The following is a 17,788-nucleotide window of genomic DNA, read 5'->3' on the forward strand; positions in this document are numbered from 1 at the left end:
ATCAGTGATTACCAGCAGCCTTTAGCAGTTTAGGACCTGTTAGGCAGGTTCATACACCAGTGCATTTGTGTATTACTATCGTATACTTTGGAGACGATAATGGGCACAATGTCCGAAAAACCCTTTCCTCCATCGCCAGAAACAGCAGCGTCCAGTGTAGCGCAGGCCGAGGACCTGCTGCTGCTGTCCCGGTATGAGGAAGCAGCTGATGCAGCGGCAAGCCTACTGCCGGGGCTCGTGGAGCTGGCGGGGAATCGCCATTCCCCAAGCGTCGCGCCTTTGCTCCAGCGAGCATTGGTAGCGGCAGTCCAGGCGCATTTCTTCTGCGGCAGGTGAATAACTTCTTGGGTTGGGCCTGTCAAGTTCATGCAGCGCGGGCGTTCCGGGGCTGTTTTGTGACGTGGCAGGGGCGGCAGCCGGGGTGGCGGAGGTGGCGGGAACGGCTCGGACGCGTGTCGAGCGGTGCACATACCGCAGCACTCCAGCGCTGATTGCTGCTCGTGAACAGCCGATGCATGCATGTCACACTCTTCGCACGTCCTGGGCCCTGCCACTGAACCGTACCCTTCGGTAAACTGGTGCCGGCGCCGCCACATTCCATCACACGTGCAGGCAGGCGCAGTTCGCGGCCCTGGTGGAGGCACTAGGGCTTCATTCCCTCGCCGTGCCCACGTTCCTGGCCTGGTGAGCACATGCCCGTTCGACTTTTACACGCCAGCGTTTGCACATTGGCGTTTGCGAAATGCATGCGTGTGCGCACGGCAAGGCAGGAGCTCACGTTCAGCAGCTGGGCACGGCCGGTGGCCGGTGTTTCCGCTAGCCACGTCCACACGCCTGGACGCCCCTGAACGATTGCCTCTGCCCCGCCACCCATCCTCGTCTCGCCACTGCGACGCCCTGCAGGGTGCTCCTCCTGCTTGAGGCGGGCCAGGCGAGCGAGGCGCGCCAACGCGTGGAGACCTACATGGCCGCCATACTCACCCTCGCAGCCGAGAAGCAGCACCAGCAGCACAACACCAGGCAGCAACAGCAGCAGCAGCAGCGGCAGCAGCAGCAGGAGAAGCAGCACCAGCACCAGCAGCAGGGGCTGGGGCAGGGGACTGGAGCGCTTGGATGCGGCGCAGCCTGCCATGCGCCAGTGCCAGCGCCGGCGGCTGTTGCCACAGCTCAGGACCGCGCGGCTCTGGCGCGTGTGTACAGTCAGGACGTGCTGGTGCTGGGGCTGGGGCGGCAGCAGCAGGCGCTGGACTGGCTGGCACCGCTGGCACCTGCCGCCGCCAGCACTAGCCCCGCTGGTGGTGGTGGCGCCGGTGGTGGCGATGCAGACAAAGCCGGCACCTGTGACGGTGGCGGCAGCGGTGGTGGCGGTGGTGGGGTTGCTGGCTGCATTCAGGGGAGCAGCGCACAGAGCGGCGGCGCAGCGGGCGCACGCGCAGGGGCGGCGGCGGCGGCGGCGGCGGCGACGGCTGTGGTGTCTGCGCGGGAGCTGCTGGGCGGTGACGAGGCGGTGGCGGCACTGCGCGCGGAGGTGGAGGCGCTGGTGGCGGCGGCTGCTGGCGCCCGCTACCTGTCTGCTTCCCGCTCCACCTCGGGTCGGTCTGGCGGCAGTAGCAGTGGCAAACAGCACTCCGAGGATCACCCACGCCACCACCAACAGCAAGCGCCACGGCAGCGCTCATGCGAAGGGCCCGGCCAACTGCCAGCTGCGGGTCATGGTGGTGGGGGGGCCTCGGCGGCAGGAGCCGTGGCGCAGGCGCCCTCCGCCGGCGGCCGAGCCGCGGGCGGCGCAGCCAGCAGCTCCGCGGGCCGGCGTTCGTGCAGCCGGAGCACCGAGATCCAAGCCGCAGCCGGCGCGTTTGGCCGCAGCAGCAGCGGCCGCAGCACCTCCACCGCCATGATGTCGGCGCTGGCTAAGCTGGCGGCCGCGGCCAGGTCCTTCGCGTCCGCCGTCGTGGCGCTGGCGGCGCGGCTGGCTGGCGGCGCGGCGGTGCGGCTTACGAGCGCGCAGGCGTGGCTGGTATGCGCAGCAGCGAGTGCGGCGGCAAAGCTGCGAGCAGGCGTACGCATCAGCGGTGGTGCCGCTGGCGCCGCCAAAGGCGGCGGACGGCTTGGCGGCGGCAGCTGGGGTGGCGCTTCGGCGGCTCACCTGGCAGCGGCGGTGGTGCTGGGTGCGGTGGTGGTTGTGGCGGTGTCGGCTGAGGCGCCGCACTTGCGGGCGGGGATGCAAGGGTTGATGGCGGGGCTGATGGGGCTGGCAAGGGAGGCGATGGGCATGGGGCTGGCGTTGCATCCCAGTCCTGTGGCAACGAGTGCCATGGGCCGGTGACGGCCGTGAGTGGCGTGTGGGCCAGACTTGTGTGCGCAGTCCCACCCACCCGACAAGCATGCATGCGATGATGGGATGCTCCGGACGACTTTGTGCACCGGACGCGGCGTTAGTTTGGGAGGGCGTTGGGTTGAAGAAAGTGGTTGTCGCCGTTTTCATGACATCTGAGCCCCCCCCCAGCGAAGCGTTCCAGGCGTGTGCCTAGTAGGCGCCCGCGTCAAGGTGGCTGGGTTGATAACGACCCGAGGAGGGGAGGGCTCAGCCCTTTTCCTGCCTCCCTAAGGCAGCCACCTCCTTGTTATGACATCTGTAATTAGGCGATGCATAGGCCCGGGCCCTTCTGCAGTGCATGTACCGGGGTGGCGGGTGCCGTAGACTACCCTGGATGATGAGTGCCAAGTCCAAGCGCCAAGCGCGATCCTCGCACAGTGACGTGTCGTGGGGGGACACAGTGTCTGTGGAAGCCGGTGTAGGAGCGTTCTGTAGTGCATTCCTTGCGCCTTGGGCCTGGATGCAGTGGGGTCTGAGCGCATATACAGACTCTGGCTTGCATGCGTGTCCACGTGTTTGCAGGGGGCTATGACAGCCGGACAGGGCATCGTCAACTTTGGTTACAACTGTGGCCGTCGAGGAAACCAGGCACTGTTGCCGTGACTTCGATTGAGATTGGCCCGAGGATCTACCAGTACGACCTTGTTATGCTGGCGGCGCCCGCCGGGCTGGGCGCGTGGCTGCCGCCTGTGTGCGCAGCCGGCGGCTGTGTGAAGCCCAAGCCGGCGGGTGGTGGCGCCATGGTGGCGGCGGCCTCCTGTACACTCTGCAGCCATGAGCCCTGATGAGCCAGGCTCGCACCGAAGTCCTCCACGTCCGGCTGCGGCGTGTAGCACAGCGCCTCCTGATCCGACTCCTGTGCGCCGCCGCTGGTGCCAGCCTGGCTCTCGAAGCCGGCAGTGGGCGCGTGCATGGCGTGCGCGGCGGCGGCCGCCGCTGCAGCAGCAGCCATGATGGCGGCAGCGGAGGCCACTGTTGCGGTTTAGCCATTCGGGCATCCTTAGCGCTAAGGATGCCCGAACGGCGCGAGTGCCCTTAGCGCTAGGCCCCTGCTAAACCGCCCTGGGTCTCGACAATTCCTGCTCCTCGCTCTAGGTCGGACTCGATCTTGTGACCAGTCTCGTCGGTCCACACAGATCCGCCAGCTCCGCCCCGTGGAGTTACACGTTTTGTTGCGGTTTAGCCGTTCGGGCATCCTTAGCGCTCCTCGCTCTAGGTCGGACTCGATCTTGTGACCAGTCTCGTCGGTCCACACAGATCCGCCAGCTCCGCCCCGTGGAGTTACACGCATCCTTAGCGCTAAGGATGCCCGAACGGCTAAACCGCAACAGCCACATTGTAGGCCTGCCGCGCGGCTGTGGCACCGCTGACCAGGGGATGAAGCAGAGGGGATGAAAGACGAGTTCCCGTTTTGATGGCTGTAACCCCGACCCACAAATCCCACAAGGCTAGGCAGGGCAGAAGTCGCAAAGCATGTGCGCGGATACTACTCCGCCAGTTGGCCCAATGGCGTTGCAGCAAACCCTTCCAGTGCCCAACGGCCTCCTGTTGCAAGCTGCTGACTCATGCAGTCATGCTGCAGGGCTTTCCACGTCTGGCAAGACGTCTGGTTCTATCAGTGCAGGCAAACGGTGCATGTTTCGTGACTTGTTAAGCACACGGGCTGGCACTCACGTGTGATGGATGATATGGGGACCGTCGAGGGCATCCCACCCTCGGTTGTACGAGTTGCCGTTCCCCCGGTCAGGGGGGGGGGGTAAGAATTTACACGGGTGCAACTGAACGGCCGCAAGATGTTCACAACATGTCGACAACATGGCTGTGGTCAAGACGCGCCCGACGAACTTTCCGTGCTTACATGCTAATAGAGCTCGCTGAAAGCAGTCGTTTGACACCATCCTGGAAGAAAATAGAGGGGGTTTAAGGGGTGTACGGCACGGTACGGCACGGTCGGTCGTCGGTCAGGGGGGGTCGGGAGGTTTTGCGGGGTGGGGTCTGGAACTATTGTTCGTACCCCCCCCCCTGCCCCGGTATCAATGTATCTTGTTGAATTGAGAGCTTAGGACATGGGGCGGATTCCTCTCACATGCTTACAGTTTGTGACGGTGAGGTGTGTGGCGCCCGGCCTCCACATGGGAGGACACAGGGCACGGGGCAACGTGGAGGGCTGCATGCGTCACACTCACAGCACCTCCTGCATAGGACAAGCACCGGGAAGTATCCGAGGGCCCCGTGGGGCTTGGCGAGGTATGCAATTCAGCAACCTCACTTTGAAAGGTTCAAGCATGGTCCCGAACACACCAAGAAGGAGACGTCACAGGCGCCACGACGTGGTGAGCAATCGTCAACCACGGCACAAACTAAAAGTACACGTGCGCATCGCACGCCGCTTGAAATAAGGCCCGAAGCACAGGCGCTAGCAAACAATGGTACACACCACCAGCCGAATCAATTGTGCCGTACTGAGGCAGGCGCTATTGCGCTAGAAGGGAGCAGCACAATAAGCTGCATGAGGTTTGTTCTCTATGGGTCAAGCCCTTGCTAGACGCTAATGGCAATGACGCGTGAGGTCAAGGAATCCTCTGGTGCACGTATCGCACCCTAAGGCATTGCTGGCCCAAAACGCACAGCGCTACTTTACCCGCTAGGTCAAGGAATGGGGCTGCTGCGTCAGTTGGCCCTACCCTAATCATAGAAAGGACGGCAAACACACTCACTCACACGCCTCTCGGTAAAAAAATGAATAACCGCTCCGCCACCTGGCAGCGCCACCGATCAGCCCACCATAAACCCAGAACCTGTGCCAGTTCCGCGATTCAGGCGGGAACCCGTGAAGGGTCGCCTTAAGAGTACAGTCACAATGAATTGTTGGTCGCCATTGTGCGCCCCGCAAAACTCAAACGTGTTGCACGGCATCACAGCCGCACGCGGCTCGTCAATGCACCTCCTGCAATAGCGTGCCCATTGGCACTGCACCCGCACGGCTGCTAGGCATCCCGGCCAGCAGCCGCACAGAGTGTGTAATAAATGTTTTAAGCTGAGCTCCACGCCGCCGCCCGCAGCGTTGCTGCCACTCCTGCCCGTAGTTGCCACAATCACAGCCGCACATGTCCACACGCGCGCGCTTACTCGTGGAACACGTGCACCGGCACACGCGTGCGCGGCTGCATGCCCGGCCCCGAGGCCGTGGCGTCCTTGCACACCGCCGGCGCGGCGTCGGCGCCCGTGTCCTCCTCCCAGCGCACCCACAGGTCGGCAAAGGCGTCCGTCTTGCCGCCCTCGCTGGGCCGCGTCGCCTGCTGCTGCTGCTGCACCTGCTGGTAGTGGTCGCCCATCTCCGCCTCCAGCACGGCGTCGAGGTCGACGTCATCGTGAAAGCTCGTCAGGCTGTGGCCAGCCTGCTCGTGCGAGGCCGCGGGGCCGCTGGCGTGGGGGTGCAGGTGCGGGTGCGGCTGCGCGGTGGTGGCAGCGGCGGGCTGCTGCGGGTGCCCGTACTGCGGGTAGCCGGGCGGCATGCCGTGCCCGTAGGGGTAGGGGTAGGGCGGCGGCGCGTAGGGCGGCGGCGGCGGTGCGGAGGTGCTGCTGCTGTAGCGCCCGTACGGCGCGGGCGCGTAGCCGTACGGCGGCGGCGGCGGCATGCCGTACGGCGGGTAGCCGTAGCCGCCGTAGCCAGTATAGCCGCCGTAGCCGCTGTACCCGTGCGGGTAACCGTGAGGGTAGACGGGGTGCGCCGGGTAGCCGGAGGGGCCGCAGCGGTAGGGCGCCGGCGCGGCGGCTGAACCGTGCGGCGGCTGAGGCGGCGGTGCCAGCGCGTGGTGCTGGTGCGCGTGCTGCTGCTGAACGTGGTAGTAATGCCACGAATCGACCGGCGGCGCGGCCACGGCGAGGTCGCCGTTCAGCGAACCCGAGGGCGCCGTGAAGCGCTGGGGGCCGGCGGCCGGCGGCAAGGCTGAGCACGGCAGCGAATGCGAGCGAGAGCCGCCGCCGGGCAGCTCCGAGACCGCCGGGCCGTGTGGCGGCTGCAGGTGCACGTGCCGCGTCACGTGAGGCGGCAGGGGCGGCGGGGGCACGCTGCCGTACGAGGGCAGGGACGCGCTGCCGGCAGTGCTGTCGAAACGACCGCCGAGCTGGTGGCGCGGCAGGTGCGGCGCGGCGGCGCCCTCGCACGCGGGTGCGGAGGGCATGGTGCAAATGGCGGAGGGCATGGGCGGCGAGATGGCGGCGCCCGCCGGGCTGGGCGCGTGGCTGCCGCCTGTGTGCGCGGCCGGCGGCTGTGTGAAGCCCAAGCCGGCGGGGTCCAGTGCCGTGGTGGCGGCGGCCTCTTGTACACTCTGCAGCCATGAGCCCTGATGAGCCAGGCTCGCACCGAAGGCCTCCACGTCCGGCTGCGGCGTGTAGCACAGCGCCTCCTGATCCGACTCCTGTGCGCCGCCGCTGGTGCCAGCCTGGCTCTCGAAGCCGGCAGTGGGCGCGTGCATGGCGTGCGCGGCAGCGGCCGCCGCGGTAGCAGCAGCCATTATAGCGGCAGCGCAGGCCACGTTGTAGGCCTGCCGCGCGGCTGTGGCACCGCTGACCAGGTGCGACGGGAAGCTGGGCTGCTGGGGCTGCTGCTGACCGCCAGTAGCCTCCTCCACGTCTTGTGCTAGCTCCGCAAGCACCGCGTCCTCGATGTCCGTCATGTCGGACTCGGCGTCGGAGCCAGGGCCCTCGTCCTCACTGCTGCTCGAGCCGATGCGGCCGCCGCGGGGCTTGGCGGCGCAGCTCGGCTTGCTCACGGGGCCAGCGGACACGCCTTTAAGCGGCGACTCGCCTACCACCTGCGAGCACCAGGTAGAGAATGACCTTGAGTGCTGTTAGGAATGCGCCGTGGCCGTAGCAGGCTAGCCAGATTCTGCCGCTGCTGCTCACTCAGGCACGCCATACGGCCGGCCGCACGGAAATGCGCGTCGGTGCGCATGTGCCACCTGCCCCAGCCCCTGAGCTATTACTTAGCAAGCCTTATCACAAGGCCATGCCTCCGCCCTCACCTTGGCCTCCCGCTTCTTCCGGCGGTACTCGCAGAAATACTTCCGGACGAGCTGCAGCGGCCGCAGGCCCTTGGCCGTCTTGAGCATGTCCGTTAGCGGCGGCACGTCCGCAGAGCCCCACGCAGCCTTGGCGTTTGCGGTGTGCCAGTCAGTCATGTCCTTCACCGAGGGCCGCTGACCGTGGTCCTCCTGGTAGACGCGCCACCCTGCGGAGTGCGGAAGGCGGGGCGAGCAAGTTTGTGTCGTGCCTCAGTGGAGGTTCAGGTGGATGCGACATGCGGCGGCGGAGCTGACTTTCAAGGTAGATTGTTCGCACATCAGCCATGGTCGTGGTTGCCGCGCGAAAGTGGTCAAGACGAGTGCCATGCGGGCAGGAAAGCGAAGGCCAGGCCCCCAGACAACGCGACCTCTTGGCGACCACTGGAGTCAAGGCTTACAGGTGTTGAATGGACGCCAGTAGCCATTCGGGCGACGAGCCTTGGCTGCCGGTGCACCCTCGGCATCGTGCTCAGCTTTCCGCTTTGCCATTCTCCCGTAGCCGGGCTCGAGCACCTATACATGCCATGAATACGCTTAGCTTTGTCCAAAGTGGTGTCACAGCAACGAAACCAGGGCCAGCAGGCCCGGTCTTCGCGAGTCAGCGCGCGGACAGGCGACGACCCGAAGCTCACCTATCCTCGGTTCGCTCTTTCCACTCGATATCAAATACTGCAGTGCAGCCAGCTTGTGGGACTCGGACTTAGCCTGTGCGTTTGCCTGTAGCTGCAATTTCGGGACGGTGTGGGACTGTTCTGTCTCCGCAGCCTCGTTTGGTCCTACAGGTATTCCTATTCTTACAGTATATGTTGAAGGTCTAATGCTGTGTGCTCACTGCGTCAAATAGGCCTCCTAAAGAATTGTTGCAGCTGTGTGCACTGAATCGCGATGTTGAGGAGTAGCTCCTTTCGCAGAATCTGATATGGTCTTGTTCCTTTGCATGCATTCTATCTACTAATCAATGCCATGTAAAGACGGGAGTAAGTTTGGGGACGCAAGCAAGTAGCGCCCACCTTGCCCAAACATCAGTTTGACGCATTTCCCACAGTCTAGTATGATACTACCATGCAATATGAGCTGCTGAACCGACACGTCAGACAACACGGTGGGCCTGTCCGGAAGTTCGCAGGGATGGATGGCATGGTGGGTCCACATACGCGTGGCAGCCGCTGATCAGAACCCAGCACCCCTTGCTCGGCGACTTTGGCTGTTACGCCAGTGTGCTGCCTTGCGACGCCGCCCTGGTGACGCGTGTGGCAAGTTGCTCCGCTTTGGCCAATGGTCCTAGGTGCAGACTTCAGGCTGGAGACGGGATAAGGACTAATGCTATGGATTGCTGAACGTATGTGTATGAAGAGTTTAGCGGCCAGTATATAGTAGAATGCACAGACGAGGGCCGGGCCTTGGCGCACCGGCCACAGTTGTGCCCGTACGGCATGCAACTGGCCTGCCTGGTTAGCGCGGTTAGCGCATGCGGCATGCCGCGTGAGATTCATGGTCCCAAGATAATCATTTTAAGTGTTGCCGAGGCTGACCGGGACGGCGACTGAGCAAAACAAAAAGTAACTGACTACTGACTACAGGCACCTACAAGCCGCCTCTGAGAACCTGAGCGTGCCGCGCACACCGGCTGCAACGCCAAGCCATGTTGTTGCCAGTCCACTGGCTTTCCGCATCCGTGGTGTCTGCTGCTCCAGTTCGGGCTGTAGATCATGCCTTGCGTGTGCATGCTGCACGGCACGCAACTCCTGACCAGGGCAGGCTCCGCCCCTGCCTAAAGCATCTTCGATACCCGGCCAACCGCGCTCCTCCGTTCCCCACGATGCATGGTACAATCCGCACGCATGTGGGGTTTCTGAAGTGGGTATTTGGCGCTGCTGCGGGTCGGAGGGGTGGCATGGGGTACCGATCCTACCGATCCTCTGGTCACCCCAGAATAGACCGACTTGCTATCCTTTGCGCCGCGACCTCCAATCCCAATCCCCGAGGTCCGGGTTCCAATCCTTGCCGTCTCTATCCCAATCCCTGAAACCCGGTTCCAATCCCTGCCGTCCCGAACCCAATCCCTCAAAGCCAGGTTCCAATCCCTTCGGTTCCAAACCCAATCCCTGAAAGCCGGGTTCCAATCCTAGTGTTCAGCGCGGGGCCCGTATCCTTGCAGCCCAAGCCCTGCCAGACGGGCCTGTATCCTTAAAGCCTAAGCCCTGCCAGACAGTTACATAGTAAGAGGTATGGCGGACAAGGAGTGCGCCGCCTTCCATCCCCCCCCCATTTCGATGGGACCCGTCCTGGACCCGTCCTAGCTGTTACCTGTGCCTCTTAGCACCATGCCTGCGGAGCAACTCAAGTGCAATTCCGAATTGCGAGTCTTGTTACATTCTGCCCTTTAAGGGCTTAGATCTAGTTAGGAATACAACAGTTTTGAGCGAGCGGCGCCACCCATGCACCCACCCCACGCCCACTGTTTTATCCCTTTTGAAGCACAGTAGCACACAGATGCCTTATGAGGTTTCGGCTTTGCTGTTGGCCGATTGCAGCTAATAGAGACCACCATTTACCTAGAAATGCCAGGCTTTGCCCCCTCTGCAACAAAGGAGTAGAGGATGAACGGCATGTTTTACTTGAGTGTGAGAAGCGTACACGTGTGTCAGATCAACGTACGGTATCAGTTCTGATTCAATGAAGCAGGTTATGCAAAGTGCTGACCAATTTAAGTTGGCTTGCTGCGTACGTGATATATGGTCTAAGCGCTGTCTTTTGATTAGGCAGCACCACGACGGTGCACACGGTGTGCAAGATGCAACTAACAATCCGTTCCAGGAGACGAGGGGCCCTTGCGGCTCGGTTAGTCTCGTTGCAGGTATTAGGAATGCACACTTCCAATCCTGTAACACACACACACACACACACACACACACACACACACACACACACACACACACACACACACACACACACACATACACACACACACACACACACAATACAACTGGCCAACCGCGCTCCTCCTTCCCCCTGCTGCCCCAACAACAACCGCCGACACTCCGTGTGTCTGGGGCTCTGGGCCACTCTCGCCGGAGCCCTGGCAGCCACCCAGCAGTTAATCTCATTACGCTCATGGTTCATGATCCACCGGCCGGAGCTTCATTCTTAAGCCATCACGCTGTATCAACGGTGCATGGTATGTTAGCAGCGGGCCGCATATCACCGTGGTGATGACAGGGCAGCCGGGCGGGTGAGCTCAAGCGCATCCCCTGCTGTACGCCTTCACGCCCGTCCAGCGTACGCCTCACACACCAAGCAACTGACAGTGCAGACAATACCAAGGCCTCACTCGCATCACCACGCATGTAAACACACAGGCAACACACAGCCCATGGGAGGTGTCTGGTAATGCAATACCTCACAGCCCATCCACCCGTGCCGCGGTCAAAGCAAATGTCGCTACAGCAAAGCAGCATGGCGGCGCGTTTGCGATTGGTCTTGCCGCCAAACCTCCAGGCCATAACTTGGACTGGCAAGCATCGAGATCCATGCACGAGACTGGCAGCCTGGCGCAGGACAGGACGAGGCCTTGCCGGCACAGGGCAGATTGGGGCTCCCATACAGCTAGCCACAGACTCCGCGTCCACCACAGCGAGCTGAGCGTTCGAGGGTAGACGTTGGGTAGGTATTGGGTTGAAACACATGACTGCAGCAATCACGGAATCTTCTCTTGTGCTCTCTGCCACACACGATGCTGGCACGAGCACCGGCACCCTCATAAGGTGCCTTGACAAGTCCATTTGAAAGCATGCCACATATCAGCATCTCAATCCGTATATATGTCCATCAGGCATAGCTACAGCGCATAGTTGCCCATCCGCACACCGGCGACCATCCAGCAGTCCTGCAGGCCAATACGGGAGGAGGAAAGCCCACGGCGCGGCGGCGGGGGTTGAGACGTGTCAGTTTGCCGGCAAGTTGGATCGAAGCTCAACGGGCAGACCGCCTAGCACCTAGCTAGCTTCATATCTGCCGCCAGCTCACCTTGCAGGGACCATTCTCCAGTCGCTCCAGGCAGAAGGTGTAGGTGTAGGGGCGCAGGGCCGAGCCGCTGGCGGCGGCGGCGGCGCCGTGGCGTGGCTTGGCCATCACCTCCACCGCCTGCACCGCCTTGTTGTCATGCCTGGCGCATTATAGCAGAAATGCACAACGGGAAAAGGGTCGACAGCGTGCATTGCAAAGGCGCACGCAAATAGCGGGCCGCAACTGGTATTTGATCACCCGTAACAAGAGTCACAGGTCGACGATACGTGTGTACGGTATGATGTGCTTGTGGCGTGCGGGCATGGCTGGACGTGTGCTAGCGTGGGCGCATGAGCTCACGAGCGCATGCCAGACTCCGCCTCCGTCCCGGCGCCAGCACATGCACGTACGTGGCACCTCCAGAGGCAGCCCACACCCGCAACGCACACCACAAGCCCACACCATGCCGACGTCGCCCCCAACAACACTGTACACATCCGCTGCAGCACATTCCACAGCAACCTCCACTGCAGCACCTCCACTACTGCAGCACCTCACACACACGGCCGAAACGAACACCCCATTGCGCCACACCCCACCTCCCACCTCCCACCACCACCACACCTGTGGGTCCTCGGCGGGTGCGGTCAGCTGAAAGGCTGCAGTCACGCCCGCGTCCTGGTCAGGGTAGTCATTGCGCTGAGGGGCGGGTGTGGGTGAAGTTGGTACGCAAGCGCCCGTAGGTGGAGCGGTGGCGATGTGTAGCGTGTGGCGATGTGTAGCGTGTGGCGGCTTACCTGCCCGCATGGCACTCGTCTTGACCACTTTCGCGCGGCAACCACGACCATAGCTGATGTGCAAACAATCTACCTTGAAAGTCAGCTCCGCCGCCGCATGTCGCATCCATCACCTGAACCTCGACTGAGGCACGATACAAACATGCTCGCCCCGCCTTCCGCACTCCGCAGGGTGGCGCGCCTACCAGGAGGACAACAGCCAGCGGCCCTCGGTGCAGGTCATGACTGACTGGCACACCGCAAACGCCAAGATTGCGTGGGGCTCTGCGGACGTGCCGCCGCTAACGGACATGCTGAACACGGCCAAGGGCCTGCGGCCGCTGCCACGCGTCCGGGAGTATTTCCGCGGCTACCGCCGGAAGAAGCTGGAGGCCAAGGTGAGGGCGGAGGCATGGCCTTGTGATAAGGCTTGCTAAGTAATAGCTCAGGGGCTGGGGCGGGTGGCACATGCGCACCGACGCTCATAACCGTGCGGCCGGCCGTGTGGCGTGCCTTAGTGAGCAGCAGCGGCAGAACCTGCCTAGCCAGCTACGGCCACGGCGCATTCCCAACAGCACTCAAGGTCATTCTCTACCTGGTGCTCGCAGGTGGTAGGCGAGCCGCCGCTTCGCCGTGTGTCCGCTGGCCCCGTGAGCAAGCCGAGCTGCGCCGCCAAGCCCCGCGGCGGCCGCATCGGCTCAAGCAGCAGTGAGGACGAGGGCTCTGGCTACGGCGCCGAGTCCGACACGACGGACATAGAGGACGCGGTGCTTGCGGACCTGGTCGAAGACGTGGAGGAGGCCACGGGCGGTCAGCAGCAGCCCCAGCAGCCCGGCTTCCCGTCGCACCTGGTCAGCGGTGCGACAGCCGCGCGGCAAGCATACAATGTGGCCTGCGCTGCCTCCATCATGGCTGCTGCTCGCTGCCGCGGCGGCCGCCGCCGCGCGCGCAAGCCATGCACGCGCCCACTGCCGGCTTCGAGAGCCAGGCTGGCACCAGCGGCGGCGCACAGGAGTCGGATCAGGAGGCGCTGTGCTACACGCCGCAGCCGGACGTGGAGGACTTCGGTGCGAGCCTGGCTCATCAGGGCTCGTGGCTGCAGAGTGTACAGGAGGCCGCATCCACCACGGCGCTGGACCCCGCCGGCTTGGGCTTCACACAGCCGCCGGCCGCGCACACAGGCGGCAGCCATGCGCCCAGCCCGGCGGGCGCCGCCACCTCGCCGCCCATGCCCTCCGCACCGACGTCCATTGGGGCGGTGTGGCAGGCAGCTGCCTCCCGCTACTGGCAATGTGCACCGCGGCAGCAGAAGACGTGGCCGCGCCCACGCCCCTCTCACCTGCGATATGTGTTGCGGCCACTCTCGAAGGCGACAGCATCATTCCCCCCGGCGCCAGGCCTGTGGCAGTGGTCGTGGTTGTTGTCGATTCGAACGCATTGCAGATGTTCGCAAAACGTGGACGCACCACCTGTGCCTCGCCGCGGTTGCGGGCCGCCACGCACGGCACCCGGTGAAAGCAGCGACGGGGGCTGCGCCTCGCTAGCTAGCCTCGCTAGCTCTACCTTGTGTACAATGGCTTCCTGTACCCAATGGCTTGAATAATGGCTGCGCGCAGTCGGCGGGGGCCGGGAACGTGTGTTAACCAACTTGGCAAGACCCCCCCTGTTCTGAAACCTCCCCGCTCCGCAGCGCGATGGCTCGCCCTTTGTGCAGATTTTCCGCTTGAGGGGAAGTGCGCAGGCGAGGCTTCAGCGCTAGGGGCGTCGGTGTAGCCGAGGCTGGCTGTGAGCGCAAGGTGTTGGATAGCGATCACTGGATTGACAGACGTGCACCAGAGCATTCAAGCGGGGAAAGTTACAGCGTGCTGAGCTGGTAGGCGTGACGAGGCAGGAGACAGCACAAGTGTGCGCAGCGCGCGCAGGGGGGGGGGGCGGAAATCCAAGTTAGTGCGTGTGTTTTGGGTGGGTGCAAACCTGGATGCTGACACGCCCTGGCGCTGGTGCTGCGCTTCCTGCTGTTGCCTGTGCGTGCACTGCACTTGCTGTGCGACGTCAGCTATGGTGGGGGCTGGAGGCGAGATTCAGGCGCATTGCAGCAGCACGGTTGCGGCTTCACACGCCCCGGCGGCGGCCCACGGGCAACATCGCTCTGCTGGGTCGCCTCGGCCTTGCAATTTCGCGCTCGCGCTGCGCTTCCTGCCCTTGCCTGCGCGTGCACTGCACTTGTCATCTATGCCACGTTGGCTATGGTAGGGGCCGGGGGCGAGGTTCAGGCGCGTTGCAGCAGCACGGTTGCGGCTCCACACGCCCCGGCGGCGGCCGCGGCAGCCCGCGGGCAACACCGCTCCGCTGGGTCGCCTTGGCCTTGCGCCCTCACGCTCGCGCTGCGCTTCCTGCCCTTGCCTGTGCGTGCACTGCACTTGCTATGCGACGCCGGCTATGGTGGGGGGCGAGGTTCAGGCGCATCGCAGCAGCACGGTTGCGGCACATTTGCAGTGAGCACGTCGTCCCAGTCAAGGGCAAGGCGACATTCTTCGGCTTTGGCTTTGGCTAGGCTTGTGGCTTCTTGCCTTTGGCTTCGCTGGGCTTTGCCTTTGGCTTCGCTGGGCTTTGGCTTTTGGTCGTGATTGTTGTCGATTCGAACGCATTGCAGATGTTCGCAAAACGTGGACGCACCACCTGTGCCTCGCCGCGGTTGCGGGCCGCCACGCACGGCACCCGGTGAGAGCAGCGACGGGGGCTGCGCCTCGCTAGGCTGTGCCAGCAAAGCTGGCGCCGCCAGACGCTGTGGAAGCAGCAGCAGCAGCATACGCAGTTCGGATCCGTTTGGCCGTATCTGCCATGGCGCCCATAGCCAGCGGGAACTCATTGGGACGGGTTATAGGCCGGAAGCGGCGGGAAATGGTCAACCGGGCACAATGCAATCTAGCGCACGAAGCGCAATCAAACCTGCGAGGTGTCAACGCAGGTACGCCAGGCACGTAGTCCGGCGACGCCCACGGCGACGCCCCATACCCAAAACGCACCCACCAGAGGCACACAGCTCCCACCACCCACCAGTAAGTTAAGGTGAGGGGGGCGGGGAGCCCACATCATCAGGCAACACTAGCAGCATACCGTACAGTCACCCGCACCCCGCGAGAGGAACCGGGGAAAAGCACCACGCGGTGACGCACAGGCCGCATGCACAGAAGTCCCACGGGCCTGGCCGCGGGGAGCTATCGTCCAGATAATTTGCGTGGTGAATGGAGTGACGGGAATGCGTGGGGAACGGACTGCTGGGTCGCCGGGGACGCCCGAAGGGCACACGCTTGCATCCCCGCGCGCCAGGACACACGCAGCAAGCATCACCCCGCGCGCGCCACTGTTCCGCTGGATTGCATTTCTATCTCTGGTAGTGCATGTGGACAATGCGCGCTCGCCCATCTCGCTGACTCTGGGCGAAGCAAGCAGATGTCGCGCACCCCGAGAGGCGTTTCAGGCGTCAGATGGTGGACATCAGCCACACTTTAAGCAGAAGCGATGATTACAGCCCCGCTTGGGGCGTGCAAGCGCGAAGTGTTGCAAATGGGGACAGGGTCTGACGTCTCGCTGAGGGGCCTTGTGCGACGTGAGCTAACAGGCAGCTAAAGTTAGGCAAGCAATAGAACAGGCCGTTTGCAAGAGAACTTTGCGCGCGCTCGTCCCGAATGGCAGTCGTACTCAATGGGGACCGGGGCCTTGAGACTGTGAGCGGGCTTGCCAATCGAGGTTTAGGTGGATACGACATGCGGCGGCGGAGCTGACTTTGAAGGTAGACTGTTTGCACATCAGCCATGGTCGTGGTTGCCGCGCGAATCAAGACGAGTGCCATGCGGGCAGGTATGCGAAGGCCAGGCCCCCAGACAACGCGACCTCTTGGCGACCATGGAAGTCGAGGCTCACAGTTACTGAATGGACGCCGGTGGGGCGACGAGCCTTGGCTGCCGGTGCACCCTCGGCATCGTCCTCAGCTTTCCGCTTTGGCATTCTCCGACAGGTGAGCTTCGTCGCCTGGCCGCGAAGACCGTGCCTGCTGGCCCTGGTTTCGTTGCTAGGCGTATTCATGGCATGCACAGGTGCTCGAGGCCGGCTACGGGAGAATGGCAAAGAGGAAAGCGGAGCACGATGCCGAGGGTGCACCGGCAGCCAAGGCTCGTCGCCCCAATGGCTACTGGCTTCCGTTCAACACCTGTAAACCTTGGAGCCTTATTAACTGTAAGGCTTACAGGTGTTGAATGGACGCCAGTAGCCATTCGGGCGACGAGCCTTGGCTGCCGGTGCACCCTCGGCATCGTGCTCAGCTTTCCTCTTTGCCATTCTCCCGTAGCCGGGCTCGAGCACCTGGACATGCCATGAATACGCTTAGCTTTGTCCAAAGTGGTGTCACAGCAACGAAACCAGGGCCAGCAGGCACGGTCTTCGCGAGTCAGGGCTCGCTCGTCGCGGACAGGCGACGACCCTAATATCCTTGGCTCGCTCTTTCCACTCGATATCAAATACTGCAGTGCAGCCAGCTTGTCGGACTCGGACTTAGCCTGTGCGTTTGCCTGTAGCTGCAATTTCGGGACGGTGTGGGACTGTTCTGTCTCCGCAGCCTCGTTTGGTTCTACAGGTATTCCTATTCTTACAGTATATGCTGAAGGTCTGATGCTGTGTGCTCACTGCGTCAAATAGGCCTTCTGAAGAATTGTAGTTGTGTGCACTCACTGAGTCGCGATGTTGAGGAGTAGCTCCTTTCGCAGAATCTGATATGGTCATGTTCCTTTGCATGCATTCTATCTACTGATCAGTGCCACGTAAAGACTGGAGCATGTTTGGGGACGCAAGCAAGCAGCGCCCACCTTGCCCAAACAGCAGTTTGACGCATTTCCCACAGCCTAATATGATACTACCATGCAATATGAGCTGCTGAACCGACACGTCAGACAACACGGTGGGCCCAGCTAGGTCTCCACCCCGAAGGCTCCCACTCGGCATGGGATGAGAGCCGGCATGGGATCCCACGTCGACTGTGACCGCTGACCACCGTTGACCAGTCGCAACACTAGCACACTGCCAATGGTATCCCACGCCGAGTGGGATGCCATACCCACTCAGTCAACGAGCGACGAGAAGAAGCGACTCGCTATACAGTTTGTCGCTGCTTGATACGTGCGTATCTTTCCTTTCCGAGTTGATGGCTCAACCGTCCCCACTTGGTCGAGCTAGCTGTCGCTTGCGCGACTGGAAATCGCGAGGCCGGGACTTTGCATTGCGACAGCTCGCGCCAAACAACCATCGCTAGGCCCTGCGTCTATACATTTGGTGGTTTTAGGGCATCAGGAACTCAGCGGAGATCACGGCAGCATTTGGAGGCCCGGCTTGGGAGCCACAGGCGCACACCCACCTGCGTGCGTGCGGGCCCCAACGCGCCCGTGCGCCTCGCGTGGGCATCCAACTGCGGTCAACGTGCTCGCACCTCTCCCAAAGGTGAAAGCGCATGGGAAACGCCCATGCTGTGTCACGGAGGCCTTGGAGCTAGCCTTGGGGTGCAAGTGACCGTC

At 62.8% G+C, this 17,788-nt stretch overlaps 4 protein-coding genes across 4 annotated transcripts; 2 read left to right on the forward strand and 2 right to left on the reverse strand.

Moving 5' to 3' along the window:
• Positions 1-4: 4 nt before the first annotated feature.
• Positions 5-3,186, forward strand: CHLRE_12g536150v5 (uncharacterized protein). Its single transcript, XM_043068651.1, has 3 exons — positions 5-332; positions 613-684; positions 904-3,186. Exons 1-3 carry the CDS (start codon positions 109-111, stop codon positions 2,324-2,326), a joined length of 1,719 nt encoding a protein of 572 aa, XP_042918746.1. The 5' UTR covers positions 5-108; the 3' UTR covers positions 2,327-3,186.
• Positions 3,187-4,455: 1,269 nt separating this feature from the next.
• Positions 4,456-8,777, reverse strand: CHLRE_12g536200v5 (uncharacterized protein). Its single transcript, XM_043068652.1, has 4 exons — positions 8,076-8,777; positions 7,842-7,956; positions 7,405-7,610; positions 4,456-7,194 (listed from the first exon to the last, which is right to left on the reverse strand). Exons 2-4 carry the CDS (start codon positions 7,930-7,932, stop codon positions 5,503-5,505), a joined length of 1,989 nt encoding a protein of 662 aa, XP_042918747.1. The 5' UTR covers positions 7,933-7,956; positions 8,076-8,777; the 3' UTR covers positions 4,456-5,502.
• A 2,094-nt stretch (positions 8,778-10,871) lies between these two features.
• Positions 10,872-12,287, reverse strand: CHLRE_12g536251v5 (uncharacterized protein). The gene is made up of 4 exons (XM_043068653.1): positions 12,246-12,287; positions 12,048-12,072; positions 11,470-11,608; positions 10,872-11,329 (listed from the first exon to the last, which is right to left on the reverse strand). Exons 1-4 carry the CDS (start codon positions 12,253-12,255, stop codon positions 11,282-11,284), a joined length of 222 nt encoding a protein of 73 aa, XP_042918748.1. The 5' UTR covers positions 12,256-12,287; the 3' UTR covers positions 10,872-11,281.
• Positions 12,288-12,387: 100 nt separating this feature from the next.
• CHLRE_12g536301v5 (uncharacterized protein) lies at positions 12,388-16,979 on the forward strand. Its single transcript, XM_043068654.1, has 6 exons — positions 12,388-12,622; positions 12,833-13,075; positions 13,213-13,516; positions 13,668-14,285; positions 15,555-16,242; positions 16,322-16,979. The coding sequence occupies exons 1-4, from the start codon at positions 12,467-12,469 to the stop codon at positions 13,766-13,768; spliced, it is 804 nt and encodes a 267-aa protein (XP_042918749.1). The 5' UTR covers positions 12,388-12,466; the 3' UTR covers positions 13,769-14,285; positions 15,555-16,242; positions 16,322-16,979.
• Positions 16,980-17,788: the final 809 nt, after the last annotated feature.

Source organism: Chlamydomonas reinhardtii, chromosome 12 (assembly GCF_000002595.2).
Source record: "Chlamydomonas reinhardtii strain CC-503 cw92 mt+ chromosome 12, whole genome shotgun sequence".
Taxonomy (NCBI): domain Eukaryota; kingdom Viridiplantae; phylum Chlorophyta; class Chlorophyceae; order Chlamydomonadales; family Chlamydomonadaceae; genus Chlamydomonas; species Chlamydomonas reinhardtii.